This window comes from Cryptotermes secundus, unplaced genomic scaffold (assembly GCF_002891405.2).
Source record: "Cryptotermes secundus unplaced genomic scaffold, Csec_1.0 scaffold54, whole genome shotgun sequence".
Classification (NCBI taxonomy): Eukaryota; Metazoa; Arthropoda; class Insecta; order Blattodea; family Kalotermitidae; genus Cryptotermes; species Cryptotermes secundus.
The window spans coordinates 233,879-261,425 of NW_019731261.1; the positions used below are offsets into that span (position 1 = coordinate 233,879).

Genomic DNA, 27,547 nt, shown 5'->3' on the forward strand with positions numbered 1-27,547 from the left:
TTCAAGAGACGAGCAAGAGAGTGCAGCACAAGACGGCAAGTTACGAGGGAGGGATAGCAAAGCGTCGGCATTGCAGGTCTCTCAGGTTAAGTTCTGAAATTTAAACCGAAATTAATATCAGATTTCTCTATACTCTACAGCGTCCACACCGGTTCTATGACCTACCCTGTCTCCTAATTAATGAGTACAGAGGGTAAAGAGGGCGGAGCGTGAAACTGAACACTAACCTCAACACCCACTTGTTTCCATGACATAGTGTTTAAACGATTAAGCACAGGGACAACTTTACCTTAACTGTGACCTAAGCTTTTCTCTACAATTAACACTTTCCATTACGTGCGATAAGGTGTTTCGAAAGGAAAATGGGCCTCTGTAACAATGAAACTGCAAATAAAATCTGAGAGTTCGGGACGAGGGTATATCAATACAATGACTGACTTTTTGGACATTACCCATCGTGTCCTTTTTCACTTAAAACAACGTTTCGGATATAGGACCCTGCCTTTGGGCCGACTTGTGACTTAAGGATGGAGGCACAGTCCGGTCTCCGAAACGTCGTTTTGAATAAAAGCAGCATGATGGATAACGAACACCAAGCCAGCAATTGTATTAAAACTGCAACAGGATCGGTTAGCTTGAGAAACATAACATAAATCTCCTTTTCACGACTAACGGTCTGAACTATACAGAATGACGCAGAAATGACGTTTCATTTAAAAATAAAGAAGGAACAGCTGCGCGTATTGAATGAAACGCATATAAGTTGAAGAGTAATAGCTTCTGGTACAGTGCGTTCAATCAAGGAGGAAACTTCGCAACACCGCTGATCCGGCCCAACATTCCTCACAGACTGTTACTGTAACTGCTGATAGAATGAGTCACTAGCGCTGATAAACGTGCAACGTTACAGTTACAGCAGCAATCTGTGAGGAATATTGGGCGCGGTCAGCGTTGATGCGAAGTTTCCTCCTTGATTGAACACTCTGTAGTACTAAATATCTTCCACATTTTCTTGCCTGGCTTGAATTAAAATTCGCTTAGTGAGGGGTGGAGTCCAACTGGGTCCAATCGGCAAGGCGGCCACTGATTAGCCTATTGTAGCCTGCCTCGGGTGATTATGATGATGGAGAATCTGGTGCAATGAAGATTGTCAGGGGAAACCGAAGTACTCGAAGAAAACGCGCCCCAACGCCACTTTGTCCACAACAAATTCCACTTGACCAGACCCGGGATCGAACCCGGGCCGCCGCGGTGAGAACCAGCGACTAACCGCTTGAGCTATGGCGCGGCCTTCTTGCCTGGCTTACTCTTGAACCTAAAGATGCAGGAAGTAAGTTACTCTTAAACGTCGGTAAGTTTGCACCAGACTACACAGTGTCACCTCCAGAAGATGTGATCACCGTTTAACGCAGATTATTTTTTTAACTTCGCCTCCGAATGAGATGAGAGCCGACCTATAAGCACAGAAGGAACCATGAACACAACGCCGTGTAGTTTGGTGTCAACCGACTTTCGTAGCAGCATGTTACCTCCATTTTCAGGGTTGGAGTAATCCAAGCATGAAGCAGCAAACACGTCTTGAAGCCTACTTCATGCTGTGTTCTTGCTTGGATTAATCCAACCCTGAAGATGGAAGTAACATGTTTCTGAGAACGTCAGTTGACACCGAATTATAGGGCGTTGAATCCAAGAAGATAAACTATTCACAATCTCAGCTGTGAGAGCCTCAAATACTATGCAAGGAGGTATAATACTGTATATGTTGATCTCTTTTATAAGATTAACCACATTTTGATATATCAGTGATTTCGGAAAAGGGGACACGTTAAAAAAAAAGCACAAGGTAAAGCCATCCCTGTAACAGATCGTGGAGGACCATAGGATTGTGAGACGTCCAGGCTCAACGTGCTCACAGATGGCGGTGAGGATGTCAGCGCCGGCCGGCCGCACCTTTACCTCCAAGAAGATTTCTGGCACTGATTTCTGTTAGAGACTGAGTCGAACCCAGGGCCATAGTGCTACTAGAGGGATTACGTCAACTGAAAAATCCAATGACCTCATCAGGAATCGAACCCGCTACCTTGTGTCTTGTAGCAAGCAACACAAATATTGTTACTGCAAACAGAAATGAGAGTTTAGAGAAAGGGAGAGACAGCGCCTTCTCACTCGGGAGTCTCTGCTTTCCAAGAGAACGTATATTTTAAAAACAGTAACAGAAAGACAACCTTGGAAATTAAACAAACTGGATGTCTGTTATACCAAAAAAAAACAGCGATTATATTTGAAATGGCACTTCGAGGAATACATTATTTATGTAAATTACTGTTTTTTGTGCTTTTATATAGTTTTACAATGGACGGCCATGAAGCTGTGTTAACTTCAAACAAATGTCGTGCCATACAGACATCGCACTGAAGTCGGTTTACATTTCAAGCGACCTCTCAGTCGGTACGACACAATTCTGGGAAAGATTCACAGCGGATCCATTAGATCTTGAAGGCTCTAAGCCAACTACAATTTACCTAAAACCTACCATTACACAAGGAGCCGGGATAGCGACTGGTTACGGGCTGGACGACCGAGGAGTCGGAGTTGAGTCCCAGTTGGGTAAAGAACTGTCTTTTCTCCACGTCGTCCAGACCGGCTATGGGGTCCACCTAACCTCCCAGCCAAGCGGTCGGGGCGTGAAGCTCACCACTCACCTCCAACTAGTGCCGAGGTCAAGGAAACGTGGATCTATACATCCACTCCCCATACGCCTTCATAGCGTAGTGATTGATTAATTAATTAAGTACAGGTACAACTTTACCTACATTACACATGCATCAGAAACAGAACTTCAAAACTGGGAGACATTGAATGCTGCTATACCGACTGAGCCGAACTACTGCCTGTAAGACCAGTGCAATACTGACTCAATTCTACCGTTCTCCCACAAGCAACAGATATAGCATAGACAAAAGTTCACCTCCAAGTTACCTTTCAGACGAGAATGACACTTCTATTGGACACGGTAAGCTAGTGGGGAGAGGCTGCCTGCATATTACACAACACCTATAATAAAGAACAGTAGAAAATCGTTAGCTCACTCCAAACAAACAACACAAGAAGCTGGAAAGCAACTCAGATCTCGTGTTCCTGTAACCAAGTACTGTGTTAGACAAGAAGACACGAAGGATAGTTAGGGGTGAAGCCAGGCCACAACTGTCAGCACGTGTTCAGGGAAATGTCAACACATTCTGCTGCTTTGTAACAGTGGTTTGCAACTTAATTTAGAGCGCTCCATTGGACAGAGAGCGAAATTAATTTTTTTAAATGATATATAGAAATTCAGTTCGTACCTCACAGGAAACATTACGTCACAGCTACAAAGCCCAACCGGTTAATGCTGTTTAGGGAAACAGTCGCTGTTTACTGTGAGAACCATACGGAACACATAAATACGCTCTGTGGCCAGAATACAGAGTTTGGTATGTTAAAGCGGGTGGTACATATAGTTAGACTGAAGTTTAAAGAACACTAATCGACGTTTTCATTCTAAAATTTTGATTTCTTTTACTCACAGTTCTAGTGTGGCATTAATTGCTAGTCAGCTAATCACATGCAAGAATATAGATGAAAGGTTAGAGGTTTAAGCTTATTTCAGTAAAAAAAAGGGGGGGGGACTCTGATGGGTTTGGTGAAACCCAAAAAGGGGGAACCGTCATATCAGAAAGTTTGGAAACCACTGTTTCAGATATTCACATGGAACACACACAAATTATACAACAGGACACAGGTAATAAAAAAAGGGAACTGTGGGGTTGAAGAGTTCCGTCTTTTGAGATGTGATACCGTGTAGTCTGGTATAAATTTACAGAAGTTTCAGAAAATGTACTGTTTCGATCTTCAGGTTCGAAGAGTAAACCACGCAAAACAAACAAACAAACAAACAAAACACAATCAGCAAGCGCAGTACTTACTCTTACGTTCCGTCGTCGGTAGACTTCTACCACACTACACGACGTCACATCCCTGACGATAGGAGGCCCACTCTTCATAGTCAGTGGCGTGAGAACCACAAGTCTCAAAAGCGGTAGGGTTGATGCACATTACGTAACGCGACAAACTGATGTCATAACCACAATATGCGCCCACATGCCCAAATAATTTCTGGTGCACTCCTCAGACGACAGCCCCACCAGTTCTGACAAGAATGTATCTGACTGCTGGGCCTCGCCAGCATAGCGATTCTTGGTTCCGAGACTCGTGGGACCCATCACCATATTTCACTCTCACGAGACTCTAAGAATGTACTGGCTTATCCGCAGCCCAGGAATGCCAACATGCACTGTGTGGATTATGTCGGACTGACACTAAGCGAGTTACTAGCACATCTGTGTCAATATTTGGAAATAAAAAGACATATTATCTTAAAAATAAGTAAAAAGCTATCCCTGTAACAGGCTATGTAGGCCCATAAGGTTGTGAGACGTCGAGGTTCCCACATTATCTAGATAATCTGCTCACAGACGGCGGTGAGGGCGTCAGCCTTACGCGCCAGCCGTCCTTTAACCGCCAGGAAGATTCCTGGTGCTCATTTCTCTTAGAGGCTGAGTTGACCCCAGGGCCATAGTGAGGCTAGAAGGATCAGTTAGAAAATCCAATTCCCTCATCGGGACTTGAACCTGCGATCTTCCAGCTTGTAGCATTGTGCCCCAACCAACTACACTACGGCGTGCCCCCGTACTGTCTAAGATATTCGAATTTCGTTCAAGGATACACAGAATTCAACAAAACAAACATCGTCCAGTTTACAAAAACTACAAGTAAATGTCAGCGGTCAGACGTCATACAAACTTATGTTAAAAAACTCCGTGTTCTTATTCATAATCACACGACTAACCACAATACAGAGATGGGGCCAAGAGGCGAATAAGAGAGAAGTCCTGGTATATGTCATAAAGGAGGCCAATGCTCTTAAAGGACCGTAAAGCCAAAGGACACAGGTAAGAGAGTATAATTTCTCGTTACATATGTGCCATAACTTTTGCTCTACACTCATCGAGTTAATTTATTGGACGAAAATATAAATATCACAAGGAGACACTGGGGAACTATGTTAAACCCTGGCACGAAGGTTGGTCTAGAAATAAACGCAGAGAAAGCCAAGTATATACATACAGAGTGGCCCAGAAGTCAGTTAACCTAAAAAGATCTCTCGTATTAACGGGCATCTTCAGACTTAAAACTGCCAGTCAATTTGCAGAATGGTATCACAGCGTTGTGAGCTGTGCGCAACACTTCTGTAAATTTAGTAAATTACAAAGAAATTTTCGTGTGTTTTTGTTCACACTTCAGTAACCAGTTCCTTGATTTCCGGGCCACTCTGGATAACGTGTCACTGTCACAATGGAGAGGAAACCGACATACTACGTATTATATCATTTGAAAGTGAAGACAGGTTAAAATTTGCAAATGACACTCTGAAATCAAAACATCATTCGGTACGTTCAAAACAGATCGAATTTTGAGGATCTGCGCAACCATTCTGTTCAGGATGTTTTCCTTTCTTTCATTCTCCTAGCAAACACCTGAAGATTAAAGTTTATAGCTTTAGCAGTCTTGAGAAGCCGGGATACAGTAGTCAGTATAGCGTCTGGCTACGGGATGGACAACCAAGGGGCCGGAGTTTGAGTAAAATATTTTCTGGAATTTGTCCAGACCGGTTCCGGGGTTCATCCGGTCTCCTCTCCAATGGGTACCGGAGGCTCTTTGTCCGGGGGTAAAACGGCCGGAGCGTGAAGCTAACCACTCATTCCCAACTAGTACCGAAGTCAAGAAAATGTGGATCTATACATCCGCTCCCCATACGCTTTCATGGCGTAGTGCTTAATTAGTTAAGCACAGGGACAACTTTACATACAATGCGCTGTGCAACGCCATCTGTTTGCACCCATACGATTATATGAATTTACTTAAATCGTTGTTTTTATAAACGAGTCGACCTCATCCTCATGTAATGAACAGATAACACTCGGTATCCTTGCTTTTTGAAGGCCGCTCATACCAAGTTTTATATCGAAGTGCATTCGCTCCACGGCTTGGCTTGAGAACTGACCGCGGGGAAATAAACGAATGCGACATCGCCCATTCAGTTCGTCCTGCTGTCGTGTTTATCTTCTATACTATTTTTAAACAATTTTAGCAAACTTTCACTGGTATTTCTTATACATGAAAGAGTTCCCAAATGTTACGGCACAGTCTAGTTTTAGAGGCTTACATGTATCGTTCAATTACTAGAATTTGTGATTTCTACTTTTTCTTTGCCGTTCCGGAACCTAAATCCATTAGTTGATTGTCAGTGATACCATGCTTTCATATACGTGTATATCACTGAACCAGAGAGAGTAAATTGGCCTGCCTTGGGAAATTTTACAAGTTTACTTCGTAGGTGCGCAACTCCCCAACTGCAGAGATACGTGTTGCAAAATTAAGCTTTACACTCTCACTAGGATTACGGCTGCTAGTACTCGTCAGAGCAGAGAACTCTTGTACAGTAAAAAAAAAGTAAAGCTATCCCTCTAACAGGCCGTCGAGGCTGCCACATTTTCTAGACAGTCGGCTAACAGATGGTGGTGAGGTTGTCAGCAGTACGCGCCTCCCGCCCTTTAGCCCCCAGGATGATTCGTGGTACTCATTTGTTAGAGGCTGAGTCGACCCCAGGGCCATAATGCGGCTGGAAGGTTAGGTCAATTGAAAAATCCAATGACCTCATCGGGAATCGAACCGGTGGCCTTCTGACTTGTAGCATAGTGCCTCAACCAACTACGCTACGGCGTGACCCCATTCATTTACAGTAAATAAGGCAAAGACGCGTCGATAAAGTTTATTATATTTATTCATGTTTATCAGAATCACTGACCGCTTCTGTGTTCTAGTGGTCAGAGTTCCTGGCCTTCGTCTTATATAAAAAAATAAATTACCGGGCCGCGGTCCCGCAAAGGTTGAGAACCAGTGAATTAGAAATCCGGAATTACTCGGTATTTGGACTTTGCCCATCGTCCGGTATTCTAGAAATCAGAAAACACAACGTTTCGAAAACTGGATCTGTTTCCATCCTCAGATGAACGGAGAAGATACAAACTCTGTTGGGTCCCTTAGAAAGAGCTAACCTCAGTCACTAGTCTCTAGAATACTGGACGATGGACACGGTCCAAAAGCCCAGTAATTCCGAATGCTATGCACCATCGTCAGAACCCCTTAGTGTCTACTTCGACAATCTGGGTTTCACTTCTTTGGATTTAGTGACAATAATTTTCTTATATAGGGCAAGGTCGTCAGCCATGTGTTCAACCGCTAACCTGGAGGACCAGGTCTCTGTATTTATGTCCCCGTACCCCGAGAGGGTGGCCCAGCTATACCCCCAGGAAGTATGCAAGTTGGACACGTTGCGAACCTTGGCGCTGTGCGTACACTGTGGATATATGGATAGGATGACGTGGGCGCTGAGACTCCACAAATAGCGGCACATCATCACAAGTAAACTGAGTACTTTACCCATTTCGGCTATGATTCATTAATTCGTCGGAAACAATATGCCTATACATATGCAGTTAAAAAAAATATATATATATATTGATTCTAAATTATTGTCGGGGTTTCCGTGGCCCATAATTCTCAAACCGGAAATAACAAAATAAAAGTGCTTATGGATTATGAAAGTGTAACTCAAAAAGTTTTATTTGGCAACGCTGTACTCGCCGCATTGATGTCCTGATAGATTTATTGATATTCCGTAAGCAGTTTCATTTGGTTTCCGGTTTGAAAACTATAGGTCAAGGGGCGTCCTGCATAGCGCAAATAAGTCATAATATTTTCCTGGACAAAGTAAAATTAATACAACTATAGGTAGGCCTATTTTTCCTTCAAGCTGATAACATAATCTAGCAAACGTTCTAATTTATTAGCTATAACGCCGTGTAGTACGTTGAAAGTCTACCGACGTTTCGGAGGAATATACTGTTTCCATCTTAAGGATTGAAGAATAAGCGAAGCATTAAACAGGTATATGCAGAGCTAATCTTCCATGCTCTATGCCGGTTTCTTGCTTCGCTTATTCTTCAATCCTTAAGATGGAAACAATATATCCCTCCGAAACGTCGGTTGACTTTCAACGGACTTCAGGGCGCTATATCCCAGAAGACAGAACACTTCACAACTACGGCTGTGAGAATCTTTTAGAGATGAAGTCAAAGAGGATATGATGGGCCTGGCGTGGGACAGGAGTGAATACAGGGTTTGGGCGGGACCAACTGCGCGTTAACTGTAGCTTCCCGCCCCGATAAGCCAAAACTTGTCGTCTAAGAAGAAAGCAGTCTTCTGGGATTTGGCAACCGTGTATATGTGGTGTTAACCGACGTTTCGGAGGAACGTATCGCCCCCATCTTCAGGGTAGAAGNTTCTTCATAGTCACCGCCGTGAAAGCCTCAAATCTTACATAGTGTCGTCTAAGGTTCTAGATTGTCACTGGGATGCTGGAAGCCCGAAGACGTAAATTAACTTTGACGCAAATCCTGAAAAGGAGGGGGGGGGGGGAAAAAGCACCCAACAAAGCACAATCGGAAATCATACCCTGCTGAACACTTGGTAAAAAGCTGCCTCTGACGTAGAGGAACTCGTTCAGATGTGACGAATTACCCTTTGGGAGAACACATACACCGGAAGTGACTATGTTACGTAACAAGAAATGTACATTATAAAGGACAACTGGCATCGGCATCGTACACACTGCGATCTCGGCTTCGAACACTGCTCGGGTCATGAATGTGGCCCACGTCGCGAGACTTAACGATGGATTTGGCCTGTCAACTGAACGAATCTATCATCTGTATGACTGAAATTCTGAGAATGTGTGACTGAATTAGGAGCCGGGACAGCTCAGTCGGTGTAACAACGAGATGGACGGCCGGGGTTCGATTTCCGGCAGGAGGAAAGATTTTTCCTAAACAGCGTCCATTCCAGCTATGGGGCCCACCCAGCCCCTATCCAATGTAAAGCTTCCTATTTATATCCAAAAATAAATATAAACTGAAATGCAACAACAGTATTCATTAAACAAAAGCGAGAGAGAAAGAAAGAGATTTTAATATTTGTTGCAATATACCCCGGTTTCCCCTAACTTTGGAACAAATTAGTACCCCCTTGCATTATGTATGTTTGAAACATAATTCCAGATTAAATACAAAATTTTAAGACGAATTTATTTGCTTGTGAAATGGATTCCGAGAAATGCCAGAGGTTAACTTTTTTTGCGCACTAGTCAAAACGACTGCTGAACTGTCCAACGTGGGCAGTATCCTGGCCAACCCTGGTAAAAAATGTAATTAAAAACTATGGTATACACCATTCTAGGAACGTCATAGGATAAGGAACACAGAGACTGATGTCAAAGTAACTTAAGTGGCGTAACACAATAAAATAATAAAACTCTGGCGACATTAAACAACACAAGTTTCACCACGTCTTCAAGGCGTAAGATCTATGATTCTGTGACCTGTGACAGCCTGTAGCCTTGGATATGGATATTACAGTCAAATCTGAAGATGGAAATGTTAATATCCACCTCCAATGTTACAAGGTGTCACAAGCAGGAATACTGCAATAAGGGTCAGTTTCATAAAAATATAATTTTCATAAAAATAGTGCAGTGGTAGATTCCTCCTATAACAACATAACGCATTAACATACTGCTGAGTTTGGTCCCCATCGCATGTTAAAAACATAATCTGCTTTATAACGACAATCACAACTACATACGTCACCATGTCACAGTGACACACCCTAAAAGACCTTTTCGACACACGATAATAATCAAAGAACATGCATTTGTTATGATTTTCTCTGTAGTTACATGTATTTTTAACTTGAGACTTCAGAAGTTCATTAATTCCAGCGTACACAAGAAAACAACACAACATCACACACCGCTATGCAACAACACACTTCAGCAACAAATGTGGCCTTCAGGGCAGTTCACTTTGAATTCATGTAATACTTACGTGGTACTTATCGGCTACTGCTAAAGGTACAAATAAACAGTACATATACGTGCAGGTGCTGTACATTTCTTTATTGCTTTCTACAGGAAAGGATGTGAAAGCGAACAAGCATTTCTTGAACTCTGATCTTAGTAAATGGTAAAATCAATCATACATAACAATTGCACATCATACAAAATAAAACCATGCTACATGCTTTGTCAATTAATATCCATATATATCTACAATTATGATTCACTAACGCTTCCATGTATGGTTTCAGGAAAAAAAAACTGACTGTTAATGTGCCGAAATTCTATTCGACTTTGTCTGTTGTCTGAGGTTATGCTTGACACCCGCGTTGTACTGGCAGGGTAACTTTATTAAATATACATAGACAAATTCAGTCTGAAGAATTCCGTCTTTTGGGATGTGGCACCTTGTACATCTTTATGAACAGACGTTTCGGAAGAAAGTATCGTCTCAATCTTCAGGGTGACCAGGTGGCTGCAGTCTGCACCCACGTCCTCACGCTGGTTCCTCGCTCGCGGATTTTTCTACCGTGAAGATGGAGGCGATACATTTCTCCGAAACGTCGGTTCACACAGGATATACATAACGCCACGTCCCAGAAGACGGAATTCTTTAGTCACCGCCGTGAAAACCTCAAATCTTATTAATTTGGTCTGATTCAAGAAATTAGCTTTGTTTACTTTGGCATCAATTGTTATTTATATAAAACGTAGGCCTATATATTACGGCCAGGGACAACAAAAACAAACTTAACACATATTTATAACGTGGAAGAGTTGTAATTTTGGAAAAGGGAGGTTAGTTGTTCGCGTTTACCGACGCTCAAAAAAAAAAGTATCATAGCGTCCATGTAGATCGTACCTCAATTCATACACAGCGTATTACAGTTTCATAAACTGAAATATTTTACACAGGATTTCTGAAAATCTCAGTACAGAGATTAATTGATCGCTGTCTACACCACCATAATCGACTATCTGCATCATTAAAATTATCACTTCACACATAATTACAAAACAAACATCACAAAACTTAATATTAAGGTAATTTTCAAAAGTTCACAGTTAGGCAGTTACGAGATTTTGTAATCACACAGTCTGCACAGGACCCCGTCTATCACAGACACCACTTATTTGAGGCATGGTCAAGTCAGGGTAAACGAGTTTGGGGATTACAAATGTTAATATGCAACAATGTGTAAAACATTAACAGCCACTTTGTTGTACATAATAAAAAAAGTCTGCTCACATTTAGTATAATGGAACCAGTTCGTTAAGACAAGCATTTGGTGTATCAGAACCATGAAAAGAATTTAAAATGAAGACACTAGAAATGCCCATGTACAGCTCATTAACTGTAACAAAAACCACAGGCGTTGTACAACCTTCATACTGAAAGCGTCCATAAATAACCCATGAACAGAGGTCAAATTGTGGACAAATATTTTTATACTAACAATAATTGACTCTGGACAGAAACTGACACTTGAAGGCATAAAATCTCAGAACATATATATATTAATATACTGATTACGTGCAACACGGACGTCACTTAGTTTCTGACTTGCCACAAGATAAGTGCAAGCTCTGTCATCCCGGTTACAATGGTCTACGACTTGCAGAGTAGGGCACATCCGTAACAGAATCTGTCACCGCCCTTCACATACCTGGGATCTTGATTAAGAGCTAATATAATGGCTACCAGTAGATAATTATACGTGCTCTAACTGATGTAATTCTGCCAAAGTCATTTTTGGACACGCTATCCATGTATCTATCTTCATTTCTGCTGCCCCCACTTGGAGCACAGGGCATATGCGAAACGCTTCGTTTCACTTAAATTTCTTAATCTTAAACAGTCGGCAGGACTCTCCGGACGAGGGATCAGCCCGACGCAAGACCGCTATCTACACAGAACAATATAAACACTGAATAAACGCACACATAGACGTCCATGCCTTGAGTGGAATTTGAACCCAATTTTTTTCGCATAGTGGGGGGTGAAGTCCAGCTGGGTCCACTCGGCACGGCGGCCACTGATTGGCCTATTGCATCTGCGTCAGGTGATTATGATGATGGAAAATTTGGTGGAATGAAGATTGGCAGGGGAAACCTAAGTACTCGGGGAAAACCTGACCCAGAGCCATTTTGTCCACCACAAATCCCACTTAACCACACCCGAGATCGAACCCAGGCCGCCCCAGTGGGAAGCCATCGACTAACCGCTTGAGCTATGGAGGGGCCGGATTTGAACACCATGCCTTTAGACGGTCCGGCCACTGTGACTGGCCCTATCAGAAACTGTTCACCCAATATTGCGAAGTGTGCTGTTTTGAATAGAACGGTAATCCTTTTTAAATCTGTCACAAACAGGTTCTCATCCGATGATTGGTACTTACTGAATCGTACATCCCAGATAAATGTAAATGGTAGAATGAGAATGACGTCGAGGCTCACAGATGTTTGTGAGGCTGTTAGCCTTACGCGCCGGCCGCACCTATACCCCCAGAAGATTCCTGGTACTAATTTATGTTAGAGGCTGAGTCGACCCCAAGGCCACGGCGCGGCTGGAAGGATTACATCAACTGAAAAATTCAATAACCTCATCAGGAATCGAACCTGTGACCTTCCGGCTTGTAGCATGGTGCCTAAAGCAACTACGCCACCGCACGCGGCCTGACACATACAACGGTCTAATCCCGCTGTTCAGAGCTTGACAGTGGCCCACGGCTATCCATTCGAAATGACTTCAGCAAAGTGTCAAGGAGGCAACAACTTGCGACTTACTTCTTATGGCAAGTGCAGGAACTAGATGAGTCTATATACGGCAGGGGTGCTCAAGGGGTGCGCGGTGGACCCAAGGCTGCATCTGTACTGGTGAACACCAACGTGACAGTTCTGTGAAATTGTGGTGACTGATTTCTATCGCAGGTGTGCCAAATGTGCGGTGCTACAGGACTAGGGCTGCTACCAGGGATACGACGGCAAGGATGATACTGAGAACTGTCAAGCAGTCGAGGCCCGCGATCTGGTGCACACATGCAATGCAGTAGGAGCATGCAACCAACACAGTGGCAGGATCCGCTACCGGAGGAAGACAATACCAACCGGCTGCTGCTGCTGCAGAAGGCGATGCTGATGCTCCTAACGTCTCACCTTCTGCGCAACTCTTCGACATCTGGCGTTCTGCAGCTGAATTATCGAGTTCATTAGAAACTTCAACATCACCGCTGGCGGCGGCAACCTTTGCGCACTGAACACCGCACTCGAGCTCAGATGCTGACAGACTGAGGTCCTGAGTTTCGGCACTTTTGGAAATTTGTTCTTCAAGAGATTCTGAAAACTGCGCATTCGCATTCGTTTCTACAGGTTCATTAGCTGCGGTGCTTCTTTGTTGTGGCTCCGTGACTTCACCTGTGTCCCCTTCGTGGTCATGATTCAGTGACGGGCTACTTGACTCCACCCTCGCAGTTTTGAAAGAGGCATCAGAGTCATCACACCGGCTTGCAGTATTATTCGACGAATCTGTCTCATCGCAATGACCTGTGTTTTCCTTCGATGTGTCAGCATTACCACGCGGCACTTCATGATGTGCATCTCGGCCGGAGTCAACGATGTTAGGGACAATGTCTGACCTCTGTTCTTTGCCTGCCGCATCGGTATCTTCACTTAAGTTACTCGGGGTTTGTTCGAATTTCTTGTCACACGGCGATTCTTCTATGTGAAGACTCTCTTTCGTAACGCGCTTCTCTGTAGACTGAGTAATCGTACTTGAACTCTCAACCTGCGTATGGCACAATGGAGATGGTTTATCGCTTCCTTTAACCATTTCCCTCAAAACATTATCTTTCTTCCCCGTACACTGAGATTTCGAGACCGATCCATACTGTTTGGAGCCTTCACTTATCTGTCCTCTCTCACGTTCTTGTGACTCCTGGTTTGACTGTTTCTCCTGCTCTTGCTGTACTTCCATCTGAGGCTGTGACTTCTGATCTCCAATCTTTTGGTTTTCCAATTTACATTCTCCTTGTAGTATTACCGACTTCTGTTCTTGGAGTTCGTACTTCTCCTCACCAGTTTGTGAGAGTTTCTTCCCTACTTGACACTCAGGTCTTTGTCCTTCAGTCAACTGATGATCTTTCTCTAGCACTGGTTGTTCTGCAGTGTCGGTCCCTTGCTGAGAATTTCCCTGTAGTTCCTCGAGTTCACGTTCCAGTTTCTCACTAGTCGCTTTAGCTTCTCGAGCTAGAGCTGATAGAAGCTCCTCAAGTTGTCTTTCATTTATAGGAGATCCTGGAACTGCCTCTGGGATGGGCAATGACGAGTCCATTGGAGATAAAGATTTGCTAGACCTCAAGTCAAGCGAGTTACGAGCGGAACGTTTATCAAGAACAGAAGCCGGAATCGCAGATTCGTCCGTTTTAGAGGCATACGCTCGGCTGTGGTCTTGTGGTTGCCGAGGACTTTCCCTGTCAGGTGTTACAGATGGTGACATCTGAGTAAGTGTGGACATAACTTTATTCTGATCTAATGACGGGCGTCGCGACGAACTTCTTTCAGGGGTAGGAGGAAGTGGTGGTCTCTGATGAATATCTGCTTTATTGCATTCTGATAATAAAAGACTAGAATTCCTTTCGGGAGTTGGCGGGGGTGGTGGTCTCTGTGCGGAAGTTATATCACACGGAACAAAGTTATCTTCATTACTGTCACTGACTGTACTTGATGGAATAAACACCCTGAGTCTCTGCTGCCAGCTGTGCCTTTTATCTGACCCTGGATCCTGCTGCAGGAGATTGGGCCTACTGTCGGTAAGTGTTTCCGTGCTTGTATTAGCGAAGAAAGACGATCTGTCACCATAGTCTGAGAGGGAGGCACGCTCAGCCCAGCTACTGCCTGGCGAACGGCACAAACGGCGACTTTCTTGTGTCAATGGTAAAATATCTTTATCAACAGAACGTTCACTACATGATCCTGTTGTTAGGTTACGAACTTTAACAGAACCACCGCCAATTACCTCCTTTCCTTCTAAAATTCTCTGTGCCACCTGCAAAGCGTCAGGGAGATCCGACAGACTTTGAGCTTTTTCAAAATCGTGTTCATTATCTCTGGATGAAAGCATGAAGGGCTCTCTCTTCACAAGGCTGTGTATATTAGCCGAAAGAGATCTCACAGCTCTTCTTTTCCTCATGGAGAAATTGTCATTTTTCGAATGAGAACTAGGGGTTAATGTTTTGTTCAAAATACTGCTCATATCAGCAGCAATCTTGCGCAAATTAAAAGAAGGTTCTTTCTGAGAGTCTTTTCTTAAATTACGATAAGCCAAATCGTCTTTCACAATATCTGGTATCCGCCTGGGTTTGAACATTGAACGATAATTGTCAATGGGGATTACATGGAGATAGTCAGTATTGGGTGCAGGGGTAATGGGACCAAGCGGTATTCCGAACGGTGGTTGTGGATCTGGGACTTTGAGTGTGTTGTTAACGTGACGAATGTTTCTGAACACCACATCATCTAATGTTACATCAGGTTCTTGGCTTGTTGAAGCATACAGAGGCTTCTGAGGCAGGTCCCCCGGATTTATCACAGCAGCAGCTGCGGCAGGAGATGCAACGAGATAACTACCTGCTTGGGACACAAGGCTTCGGATATCTTGAGAACCAGGCCGGTCTTTTGGATGAAGACGACGATATGCCATGTCATCCATTACTTTATCAGGAATACCTGACCGTCGTATAGAGGGAGCACGTTTCCTCTGTGGTGGATCCCTGCCGTCGAAAACAGATTCAAAAGAGGATGATCCCCAACTAAAATTGTATCCGGAGTCGGACTCTGCTCCACGTGATGCACCCCAAGAAGATGACAATGGCTGGGCCATCTCAGACGTACCACCGCCAAGTTTCTGGTGCGCAACCGGCAGATCTCTTCTTTCAGCACGGTCCAGAAGATCCTCATCACCCAGTTTCAAGCTCTTATAAATGGCTTCCAATTCTGTGAGGGCGTCTTCCAGATTACTAGACTTCCTCTTTTTCTTGTGACCTTCTTCTGACGTTCCAGCATCTTCAGACATCCAGTCAGCGGCTTCAATACTAGATGCGGAACTCTGGCGAGAGTATCTACGGGCAGGTGGCACTGGTGGCACTGTCGTTACTGAGTCAGAGACAGATTGTTGCTGTTGATCATGTTCTACAATTTTCAATAAAGGAACCTCTTCTGTTGGTTCATGGCGATGCAGCTGATCTGGAGTTTCTGATTTCTCGAGAACCATAGAAAGGGGGCGGTGAGTGCCCGAGCTTTCTTTTCTTCTCGAACTATCCATTCCACCGGAGGATTCATAGTTCTCATGCACAGCAACATCTGGCGAGAACTGACCAGACGAACTAATTTGCATTGGACTGGATATATCAGAATGGCCACTCAATGAGCTAAGAGAATCTGCAGGGCGCACTGCAGGTATTGAAAGGGGTGGAACCCTAATTTTCGAAGACTTTGCTATATGGGGTGATGAACTGGAATTTGTCACCTGACCTATAGGAAGTTCCTTCCGTCTAGGGCTGTTAGACCTGGAACGATCGTTTCTGCTTGTATGATGAAGAGGCAATCTTGGTGAAATGACCAATGATTTTCTTTGCTTTATTACACCTTCCTGATCTTTCTGGCGCCAGAACTCCGTGGCGTGTTGCATAGGGTGACGCTTATCTTGATGCTGATGAGGTGGTTTCATTAACACAACTTGTGAATCACTCAAATACGGCTGATCACTACCAGAAACAGCACTATTAAACTGTATGTGGATTGGCCTTCTGCTTCTAGGGTGTTGATCAGCGAAATACTGAAACTGTTGTTGTTGTTGCCCCATAGCTACAGACTGCTTAGGGGAGGAACTATAGGTATCAGGAGGTGTAGTTCTTAAAACGAACTTATTCCCATTTGCACTGTATTGCTGTTGATACGATACAGGGATAACTGATTCAGGAGTGCCTGATGACTGCAGAGGACGACCGATGGGATTATATGCATGAGTACGCAAAATATGAGGCTGATGGCCGAAATGAAGTGTGGCTAGCTGGTTGTCCGAGCTACAACGTCTCTGGCAGTTCGGAGTCCAAGGCGTATCACAACCGGTTGAATCACCGCAGGCTTTGTGAACCATGTGTGGAATGGCGAATGGTGACACGCCAGCAGTGTTGAGATCAGTCTGTTGCTGGTACTCTTGCTGCAGTTGGAAACGGTTATGGTTATTGCCATCACATGCAAATGACGTAGGTCTCGATTGGTCCTGCTGACAAGACGGAGGACACAGTAACCGGCGCTGAGGGTCACGCGGGGGTGGGGGCGGGGGACCATGCTTCACAGCTACAAACCCAGAACTGCCACTTCTACACTCCAAACTCCGCGACGGTTGTAGTCTCGAACCTGGGAACTGCATCACCACTTCCTTTGACTCGCGTGTAGGGCAAGGACCACCAGGGCCTGAACCATACTTGGGCATAACACGATTAATGTAGCTATCATACGACAAGCTTCGCTGTCCTGGGTTTTGGAGTTCGATATATTCTCTGTCACTTCTCCCACCCATTCCGTATTCGAAGTTTGGCTTGATTTGCCTGTAGTCACTAATGCGGGCACGAGGTATTTCTACAGTCAGAAGAGACTCTGAGCTTGTATTCGATGGTAATAAAGGTGAAGCCCCGAGAGCACGTACGCAGTGCTGTGCAGTCTTTCGATCCAAGCTATTGGTAGTAACTGGTGTGGCGTAATGAATACTATGAGGGGGAGGAAACGTTGATGTTGATGCACTATATCCTACCTGAGGGCAAGGAGGGGCAGACTTCGTGTAATGCAAAATATTTTTCGGTCTAACTAGTGGACTATGTCCTGGACTTGGCGTAGCCGAAGATGCCCTCATAAGCAACTTGGGATGCTCAAGATCACAAGATTCTTGATAAGCAGCAGTAACAGCTGCCCATCTGGTACCGCTGGAAATACCTCTGTTTCTGTTGATAGAAGATCTAAGATTTCCTTCTGCGTCAGATTTACAAAGTCTCTGCTGTCTTTGGAATTCATTTTCTCTAACATCACTTTTCATGAGACCGTCTTCGTCCCGTGATAAGCGTTTAATATAACGTTCAGTTCTTGCTACTCGGGATCTCCTGTTCAAAGATCCGTCCCTTTGATGGGATACAGACAAAGCGTCATCACTCTTAAACCGCGACAAAGCCGAACTTGTGGAAAACTCGTCATCCCCAGAACTCGACTCTGCTCTCTGACGATCCCGAAGTGCTTCGGCTCTCGCTTTAACAGCGTCACGTCTTCCCCGTCGAAAACCACAGCCCTGTTCAAAAGAACCCGATCCACCACTGCTGTTACGGGACAGGCTGGAGTCTTGCCGGAGGTGGTGCTGGTACGAATCGCGACTTGAGCGTGAAGACAACCTATCAATACTGCCACCTTGTAGAGGCTCTCTACTTCGGCTTCTCCGCCCATCATCGTGATGCTGACACTCATTCACCCTCAGCAACGTATTGGCATTAGTATCCCCAACACATCCATTCACGTCGTGTATCGCACTGCCACCTTCAGTACGAACAGGCGACTTTAGGTTCTGAGTCAAAGGGTTCACAACAATGTGATCAAAAGTGCCAACTGTTCTGTTAATTCGAGATTTCCTCTTTTCTCTACGAGAACGACGGCGGGCAAGAAAACCCTTCCGTGGTACTTGTTCCTCTTCCTCATCCTGCGAACTACTTTCTGAACTGATATCCTTCTTACGTCTCCGAAACAAACCTCCCAGTGACCACTTCTTCTTCTTCTTTTCCGCAGCTTCCTTCTCTCTGTTGCGAACAGTGGCAGGTCCTGGAGCAACTGGCGACCTACAGCCGTCACTCAAGTCCTCGCCGCTATTCGTTCGCACTTGTAGCGTGGGGGTTGTCTCCATGACGGCACTTTGTTCCAGGGGTTCCAGAGGTCGAGCCCGCTGTGTTGCGCTCACCGTCTGTAACGGAGATTACGTGTTACTCGCACCATCACATGCTTTTCTGGCAGAAAAATATACAACTAAGGGTTCATGAAAGTCGCGCCATAACTCAAGCAGTTAGTCGCTGGCTTACCACCGCGGCGGCCCGGGTTTGATCCCGGGTCTGGTCAAGTAGGATTTGTGGTGGACAAAGTGGCGCTGGGGCAGGTTTTATCCGAGTACTTCGGTTTCCCCTGCCAATCTTCATTCCACCAATTGCTCCACAATCACCCTCACCTATCATCTGGGGCTGGTACAGTAGGCCAGAAGTGGCCGCAGTACAAGGGACTTAGTCCCACCCCACCAGCAATAAAAAAAGGTTCATGAACCACAGACTGACAGTTCCATTGTGATATTAAATGTACTGCACAATGATTACAAAACACTTTTAACCCCTGCCGGAAATTCACAGTAGGTATCCAAATCTAAAGCCAATTCCTGTAAAAGGGAACCGTCAAGATATGTGGTACCAGAGATTGTATCCTTTTATATATTAGTGTTTTCTCTTAAAATTTAGGTACTACAAGAATATGTGCATCAGAAATATATTAGTAATTACAACCGAAACATAGGAACTAAAACTGTGTATGAATAACACGCCCATTAAGTTTTTGTGATTCTTGTTGCAAAAATAAAATCACACAAAATCCAAAGTCTACGCGAATGGAAATATGAAGTAACCACCTTCTTTATAGGGTGCATCCATGTTGCGTACTTGCAAACTATTCTATTGGGCTTCTTCATCTAACGCAACTCAACGTATACCATTCAAATTGTTTTATTAATATCACAAAATGTTTCGACCATTTTCGGTCATCATCAGGTGAATTCAGCTGTTTAACAAATGCCCTTTTCAATTGCAAACCATCTTACTTCTCATATGGGCCCATATTTACTATGATGTTCTGCTGGATGACAATATTAGCATTCGTAAATAATTACATATTAATTTATTAAAAATGTACATTATTAAAATACCGCCTTACGCGCGGGCCGGACGCCTTTTACCCCAAGGGCCATAGTGCAGGTGGAAAGATTCGGTCAAATGAAAAATCCAATGACTTTATAGGCAATCGAACCCGCGAACTTCCGACTTGTAGCATTGTGCCCCTAACTAACTATGCTATAACAATTCACGAATTATGAATTTAAAAAAGATCCTAAAATGAGCCAGGATAAACTTGCCGCGTAATCAGGAGTTCATAACACTCTTCTCGCACTCGGTTACAACAAAACAATGCACTGTTCGCATTAATGTGGCAAAGAGACGGAAGACGTTTTCCTTATTGGTTACTGGCATTTGAACCAACACCTCACACCTGCGCTCATCTGTTAACAGAAGTCAACTCACCCTCTTGAGGAAGTGCTTCACAAAAAGACCTTCCATCTGATTACAGCTGTCTTCTACTGTGCACAGTTAGCAACTGAAATTCTTGTGCTGCCTGACATCCTGCACGCAAACTCATTGATCTATTTGACATAGCATTGGAACATACTCTCGCCGGCACATAGCGGCAACGGAGGTCCTTGAGTTCCAAAACCACTCGGTTGGCTATTTTTATCTACCAGACCGACCGACCGACCGACCGACGTTCGCTCGCCCAACTTTATACCCAAACTGTTTGCATGACTGGTCTACGCCACAAATATCCACGCAGATACGAAACCTGATTCCAGTAAACCCGACATTCACTACGCAAACCGTTTCCAGCTATCACAGATAGCGACTTTTGAATTACAGGTTCTTGAGCCATTATGACCACCAACGGTAGATTCATTTATACTTTACTCAAGGATGTATAGCAGATACAATCCTACACAAAAGTATGAAGAATGCCGTCTTCTGGGATGTGGCGCAGTGTAGGCGATAAGTTCCTCCGAAACGTCGGATGACACATGGTGCCACATCCCAGAAGATGGCTTTCTTCGCGGTCACCGCCGTGAAAAAATAAAATCTTACTTAGACAAAAATAGTTTAAATTCCTAGTATAAAAGATTATTAACGACGTCCAGTGTGACTGTTTTTTTTTAACTTTCATCCTTTGCATGTTTCTGTCGGAGCGACCATCTCAGACCGAAACATATAAAGGATCACACTGGACGGTGTTAATATTCCTTGATACTACTGCCAGTGTGACAGACCAGGATGAACTAAGTCAAAATTGTCACGTGTTGGGTGTGGGGCGATCGGTACTTCCGGTATGTCTTGGTGCTATCTTCATGAGGTCTAGCTGCTACCAGTACCGCCTGCAGCTCTAGTTCTTGTCGGAGGGCCTCGTTTACCGTCCAGTTTAACGAGTATCCGTACTTTGTATGGCTTAAATAAGTTCATAAGCGACGTAAGTGAAAAAAGTCCTAAATTTTAATATCGCAGTATTTTTTTATTCTATTGCTTTCTTGGCCACATTTATCATTTATGTCACCTACAACAATAATAACATAAATGATAAATGTGGCCAAGAAAGCAATAAAAAATGCTTAACGGAATTATGTTTCATGGCGAGCGGTGCAGTTTACGAGTTGTGAACATCAGTTAACAGCGCCATTAGCCATTTGTTCCCAGTTAACAGGTAGTCGGCAGCGCGGTACATCATGAGGCGGTATACTTTAGAGCAACAAGTATTTCTGTATGACACCTACGTGAAATACGGGTCTGCTGGAAAGTGTCGGCGAAAATTTCGTGATGAAAAGAGTTCCCAGCAGACACAAATTCAAAATTTGATGAATAAATTTAGAACAACAGGAATCTTAATAGTCAAGGAACAAAAAAAAAAAAAAAAGCGCCAAGTGCTTACTGAGGAAAAGTTAATGACACAGGGGCCACACTTGAACATACGCCTAAAAAATCGCTGAAACGTCTAGCTCAAGAGGCTGGAGTGTCAGAGTCTAGTGCAAGAACGGCAACACAATTGCTGAAGCTTAGACCCTATAAAGCAACAGCAACCCACGAACACCTTGCAGCGGCGTGATCCAGCTATTATGGGTCATTTTTGCAGCTGGTTTCCACAGTCTGTCGTCGAAGGTGAGATAGAACCGCAAATGACATTCTTTTTTATGAAACGTTATTTCACTTGCAGGGATACGTAAATACGCAAAATAATAGCTACTGGAGATCACAGAATCCATATCTAATCCAAGAAGTCCAGCTCCATCCAGTGAAAGTTGGTGCCTGGTGTGCTGTAAGTGTAAGAAGGTTTGTTGTACCAGTGTGTTTAACGAAATAATTAAGTGGAAAAAAAATTGTAAGTGTAGAGAGGACAGCACTTTCAACACCTGCGATCTATGAATTATAACTACTTCATACCGAACGTTATCGGCCGTCAGACATGCTGATTCATCGGTAAAACTGGTATGCGCCTCGCAGAAAGCGGCACACTAGCCGCCGTGAAACGCAGAGCCGTTGAACCGGTCAATAAAGCAAAAATCCCCCCTGTATGTGAATCAACTTACATCGTCTCTTTTCCTTCTTTAGGATTTATTTTATGGAAATGCTTTTAATATTTTCAAAACGTTATGAGCTTCTGTTTCCGGAGACATATCTTACCAACTAATTTTGTAATAACGTGCTGAAAATAAACACGTCCTATCATTGGATTCTACTGTATATACTGTACAGACAATATCCACGTTTGGTGGGTCCCTTATCACCACGGCATGGCGCGCCCTCGGGCTGCGGATGGAGGAGACGGCCTCCAGACATGGAGGGAACCTGCGAGTATATTGAATAAGCAGTCGCAGACAGTCGACAGGAAGTGGTCATCCAGCTTTGGGAGTTGGGCATGGTACTACCAACTCCTCACCGTAAAAAAATAATTTTGTTATGAAATGTTACACAGGTCCTGAGACTTGAACGGGATCTTAGAGATAGGACGTGCTGGTATGGACTGGATCGATCTGGCTCAGGATAGGGACCGGTAATGAGCTCTAGTGAACATGTTAATGAACATTTGGGTTCCATAAAACGGTGGGAAATACTTAAGTAGCTGAGCAACTGGCGGCTTCTCAAGAAGGGCTCAGCTTGATGGCGTTCTTTACTTAGCACAGGAAAATACGCATATAAAAATATATAAGTGTATTTATACATGCTACATTTTAGGTACTGAACTTCAAATTATCCGCACAAACACCAAATTTTGCCTAAGTTTTCCCATGCAACAAAAAAGGGTTGAGCAAGCCTGCTCTTGGGTGATCAGCAAAACAATTCTAAAAGGTTAACCTTTTACAGCCCAACCTCCTGCGTTAACATACCTAAACTCTGCACTCTGCCCACAGAGTGTATTTCTGTGTTCCGTATGGTTCTCACAATAAACAGCGACTGTTTCCCTAAACAGCATTAACCGGTTGGGCTTTGTAACGGTGACGTAATGCTTCCTGTGAGGTATGAACTGAGTTTTCTGCCCACAGAATGTATTTGTGTGTTCCTTATGGTTCTCACAATAAACAGAGACTGATTCCCTTAACAGCATTAACCGGTTGGGCTTTGTAACGGTGACGTAATATGTTTCCTCTGACGTACGAACTGGAACTTTATACACTACTTGTGTATTCCGTATGGTTCTCGAAAATATGGTCGCGGGTTCCACGGGACTCGGACCAGAAAATGACTGCGCTGGCGAGAACCAGCAGCAATTGTAAGCGACAGACCCGTCCTCTCGTCAGAAAGCGCTCCACATCAACAAACCCGCAACTGTCTGGCAGTAATAGGAATATGGCCGTAAGCCCCACATGGGTGCTTTATTCCAAGACAGACTGGCCGACTCACCGTCGGTCGTAACATAAGACTCGTGTGAGTCTCACAGTAGACAGTGACAGTGCCCCCATACAGCATTAACCGGTTGGGCATTGTTGCGGAGACGTAATGTGTTTCCTGTGACGTACGAACTGAGGGTTAAACCTTAAGTATGTAGACAAACCGTGTGCCTTACCTCCCTGGAAAAGAAATCCATGGGATGCTCATAGCTCGGGAGATGTTTACTCGGAAAGCAGGTTGGCTAAACATCCTATGTTTATAATTTAATTTTAGCAATGATAACTGTTGCTTACGGAACATGTGTTTTTTATTGGCCGAACGACTGCCTAAATTTACCCTTCGGGTTGCAACTCGACAGGCCTCTGCTGCGTAGCGCCATACATCCACCGCGAGAAATGTTTATAGTTAGAATACAAACGCGCTTCATTACACATGAATCAACTGCTGTTGTAATTCGGGTCCATGTAGGCCATTAGAATCAAAACATGTAATAATTCGTCCAAGGTACTGACAATTCATAGCTGGAAGTGCAGTAAACTCTCGCTAGTCCGAATTAATGAGGGGAGGTCACCCGGATTAAACGATAATCCGGATTAGTGAAGCAAAAAGATGCCCTAAAAGACAAATAAGCTTAGAACACAAATAAATAGAAAATTTAATGATATAAATACTGTTGATGAAAATAAATAACAAAATATCACTGGAGAGCCTTTATTTAAAAACTATAAAAAGACAATACATTTATTCTTCGATAAAGACTCAGAAGCTGTACTTGTTTTTGAACGTAAAACTGCAGGTTTGAAGAAACTGTCAAGTGTTGTTTGAACGCACTCATCTGCCTCCCTAAATGCCATGTGTTTTCTAGAGTATGCGCTCAATTGTGAACAGAGTTTTTCATTGGGATCGGGACTAGCGACGGTACAACCGACCAAAGACGACCACACTACGGCACGGAACATCACAAAAACAAATTCAAGTAAGAAGAGTACCCATCTTCTAGGATGCAACGCCGTGAAGCCTGGTAGAAGTTAACGGACCTTCTGAAAGAAACGTACTGATCCTATCTTCAATGTCGAACTCTCTTGCTGGTTGGGGATACTGTTCGACCCTTAGGAGGGCTTCAGCACGTTCCTCCGAAACGTCGGTAAATCAGCTCGAACAGGTGGAATCAAACTAAATCCGTGACTAAAATACGTGGGAGAGTCAGTAAATAGGTCATAAATGGAAGCAAAACAGCTGTAATGGACGTAATAGGCTTTTTGTGTGTATCACTGGGTAGCAGCACAGTCCATCTGACAGTTCAGGTAGCAGATGCGCATGTTCAGAGGGTGGTTTCAGTAGTAAAGATGGCGACCGTGCTTCGGGATTTTACTACTGAAGAGCAGCGTTCTGTTGTCCTCTTTTGTAACTAAAAGGACTCAGCGCAATGAATATTCATAAAAAAGTTTCCTGTTTACGGTGAGAAGTACGTTATTCGTCACGTAAAGCAGTTCACACGTTTTGCTGATTACGGAAGAGGTTGACACGGAGGTGCGGAAGTGGCTCAAAACCACCCTCAGGCCGTATTCTTCGGCCTGAAGATGGAATCACTACGTTCCACCAGAAAGCCGACAAACTTGTAGCAGACTATACGCCGCAACTCAAAGAATACACTCCTCGAATGTTGAAGTTTGCTGACAGGTGCCTTTCGCGCCGTGGTAGAGGATACGTAATTGTCTTTCTGACCCTACCGAGCGTTTGATGACAATTCCAACGGAATAATAAAGTTACATCAATTATGCTCCAAAATACATACGAAATGATTTCAGCGTACAGCCTGAAGTCACATGTGAAGGATTTTCCCGGAGACATACGTTTAGCGAAATACCATTGGCGGTTACGTACGTATATACTCGTACATCCTCCTCGGCTGCCAACACACTATGTAAATCATCAAGGCTGACAGGCGCGACCTGAACACCTACACGTCCACATATTTCAGGGGCTGGGATCTCTTGTAATTATGGAATCCTAGTGTTCAAAAAGAAATTAATTCCTGTTGAGAAGCCACCAGTACCTCGAATACACAAGAATTTCCCAATCCTAAGGTTCACTACCATCTTCCAAATAGCCCGCGACTGGCCCATATCTAAGCCAGATGAAACCGGCCCATACCACCCCAACCTATCTCTCTAAGAACCACCTTAATATTATCTTCCCACCTACATCTTTGCCTTCCTAGTGGTCTCTTTCCTTGTGGCTTTCCCACCAAAATCCTACATACTCCTACATTCCTCTTCACCTCATTCGTGTTACAACTGCTGCCCATCTCATCGTCCTTGTACAATATTCTCACAGTTTTGGGGGTACCTATGAAACTAGTTAGGCTCTGTGCACTAGGTGGATGTGAGTAACAACCACAATTACATCAAGTTTCCGTTCAGTGTTCAATGATCAACACAAAAAGAGACTGCAGACCCAGGCGGACAGAACACGGCGTGAGCCCCGCTATAACGATATACATTTGTGTTATTCCACGGACAGTACACGGCGTCCGTAAACCGGAATAGTGAAGTTAGAATACACGTTCACTGCTACGCAACGACTCGGTAAACACATTTCAGCGGCAACGAATACGCAAGTAACAACCGAGTAACTTCCGTTGCAAACACACAGAGAGGCTGTTTTCTGTGTGGTCCGTGCAAAGTGGTTATAAAGAAGAGTTCAGTTGAGAAGAGTCAGTCGATTTCGGGACGAGTCTGCCAGGACATGAGCTTTGGAGCAGAGGAATTGAACTGAGCCGAGTCTTCGGAATTGGCAACTGCAGAGTAATATCAAGAAAGAAATTAGGCTGTGAAAAGAAGACTTCATGTGTGATTTGAAGTTACAGTGAGATTGTTATGAAATCCGTTGCCAGGATACGACTAGTGAAGACTGAGAACCCTAGTGCGTGTGTAACGGTGAACTGTAAAGTGTGTATATCAGCGATAGCGCTGTAATCGCCTGTAGTCTTGAACTGTGAAAGCACAAGGTATTAAAAAATCCAATCATTCAATCCAAAACGCGTCTTATAAGTCATGCACAACACTGTATAATATGACATAATAAATAAAAACAGAGAAAACCGATTTATTTTCTGACTTATCGAACTCTAGGACCTGTATCATAGAAAAATAAGCTGCTATCTAATAAAAGTTGGGTTAGGTTAGGTAAGGTAAAGGTATCCCCGTGACAGACCGTGAAGGCCCACAGGGTTGTGAGACGTCGAGGCTCTCACATTTTCTATACACAATCGGTTCATAGATGGCGGTAAGGTTGTCAGCCTTACGAGCCGGCCGCCCTTTACCCCCAGGAAAATTCCTAGTACTCATTTCCGTTAGAGGCTGAGTCAGCCCCAGGGCCATATGCGGCTAGAAGGGTTAGATAAATTAGAAAAAAAATCCACCTCATCGAGACTCGAAACTGCGACATTCCGGCATGTAGCGTAAGTACCTCAACCAACTACGCTACTGCGTGAGTTAACACAAAACAGTAGACTCATATACTGGATCCTTATACAGAACTCGACACAAAATCCCAAGGCTCCCAAGGTGGACCACTGCGATGTATGGCGTCAGTATGAGGTAATACCACCGGCATACACTCCGTGTTACAATACAGACATCTGTCAAGATAATTACGACGACACAACAACTGTGAACAGCATCTCTCTTTGACGTCTTCATCCAATTGCATAACGGAAAAGAAACAT

At 44.0% G+C, this 27,547-nt stretch overlaps 1 protein-coding gene across 5 annotated transcripts in view; it reads right to left on the reverse strand.

Annotated features, from left to right (window-relative positions):
- The window catches only part of LOC111866670, a 321,755-nt gene that overhangs the window by 228,207 nt on the left and 66,001 nt on the right, over nt 1–27,547 (reverse strand). For 4 of the 5 annotated variants that reach the window (XM_033752372.1, XM_023855848.2, XM_033752371.1 and 1 more), the window contains exon 2: nt 13,160–19,046. In XM_033752372.1, the coding sequence (XP_033608263.1) occupies nt 13,160–19,046 (5,887 nt within the window). Of the gene's footprint in view, nt 1–13,159; nt 19,047–20,418; nt 20,514–27,547 lie in introns of those variants that run through there. The other variant, XM_023855847.2, reaches the window with a different exon arrangement.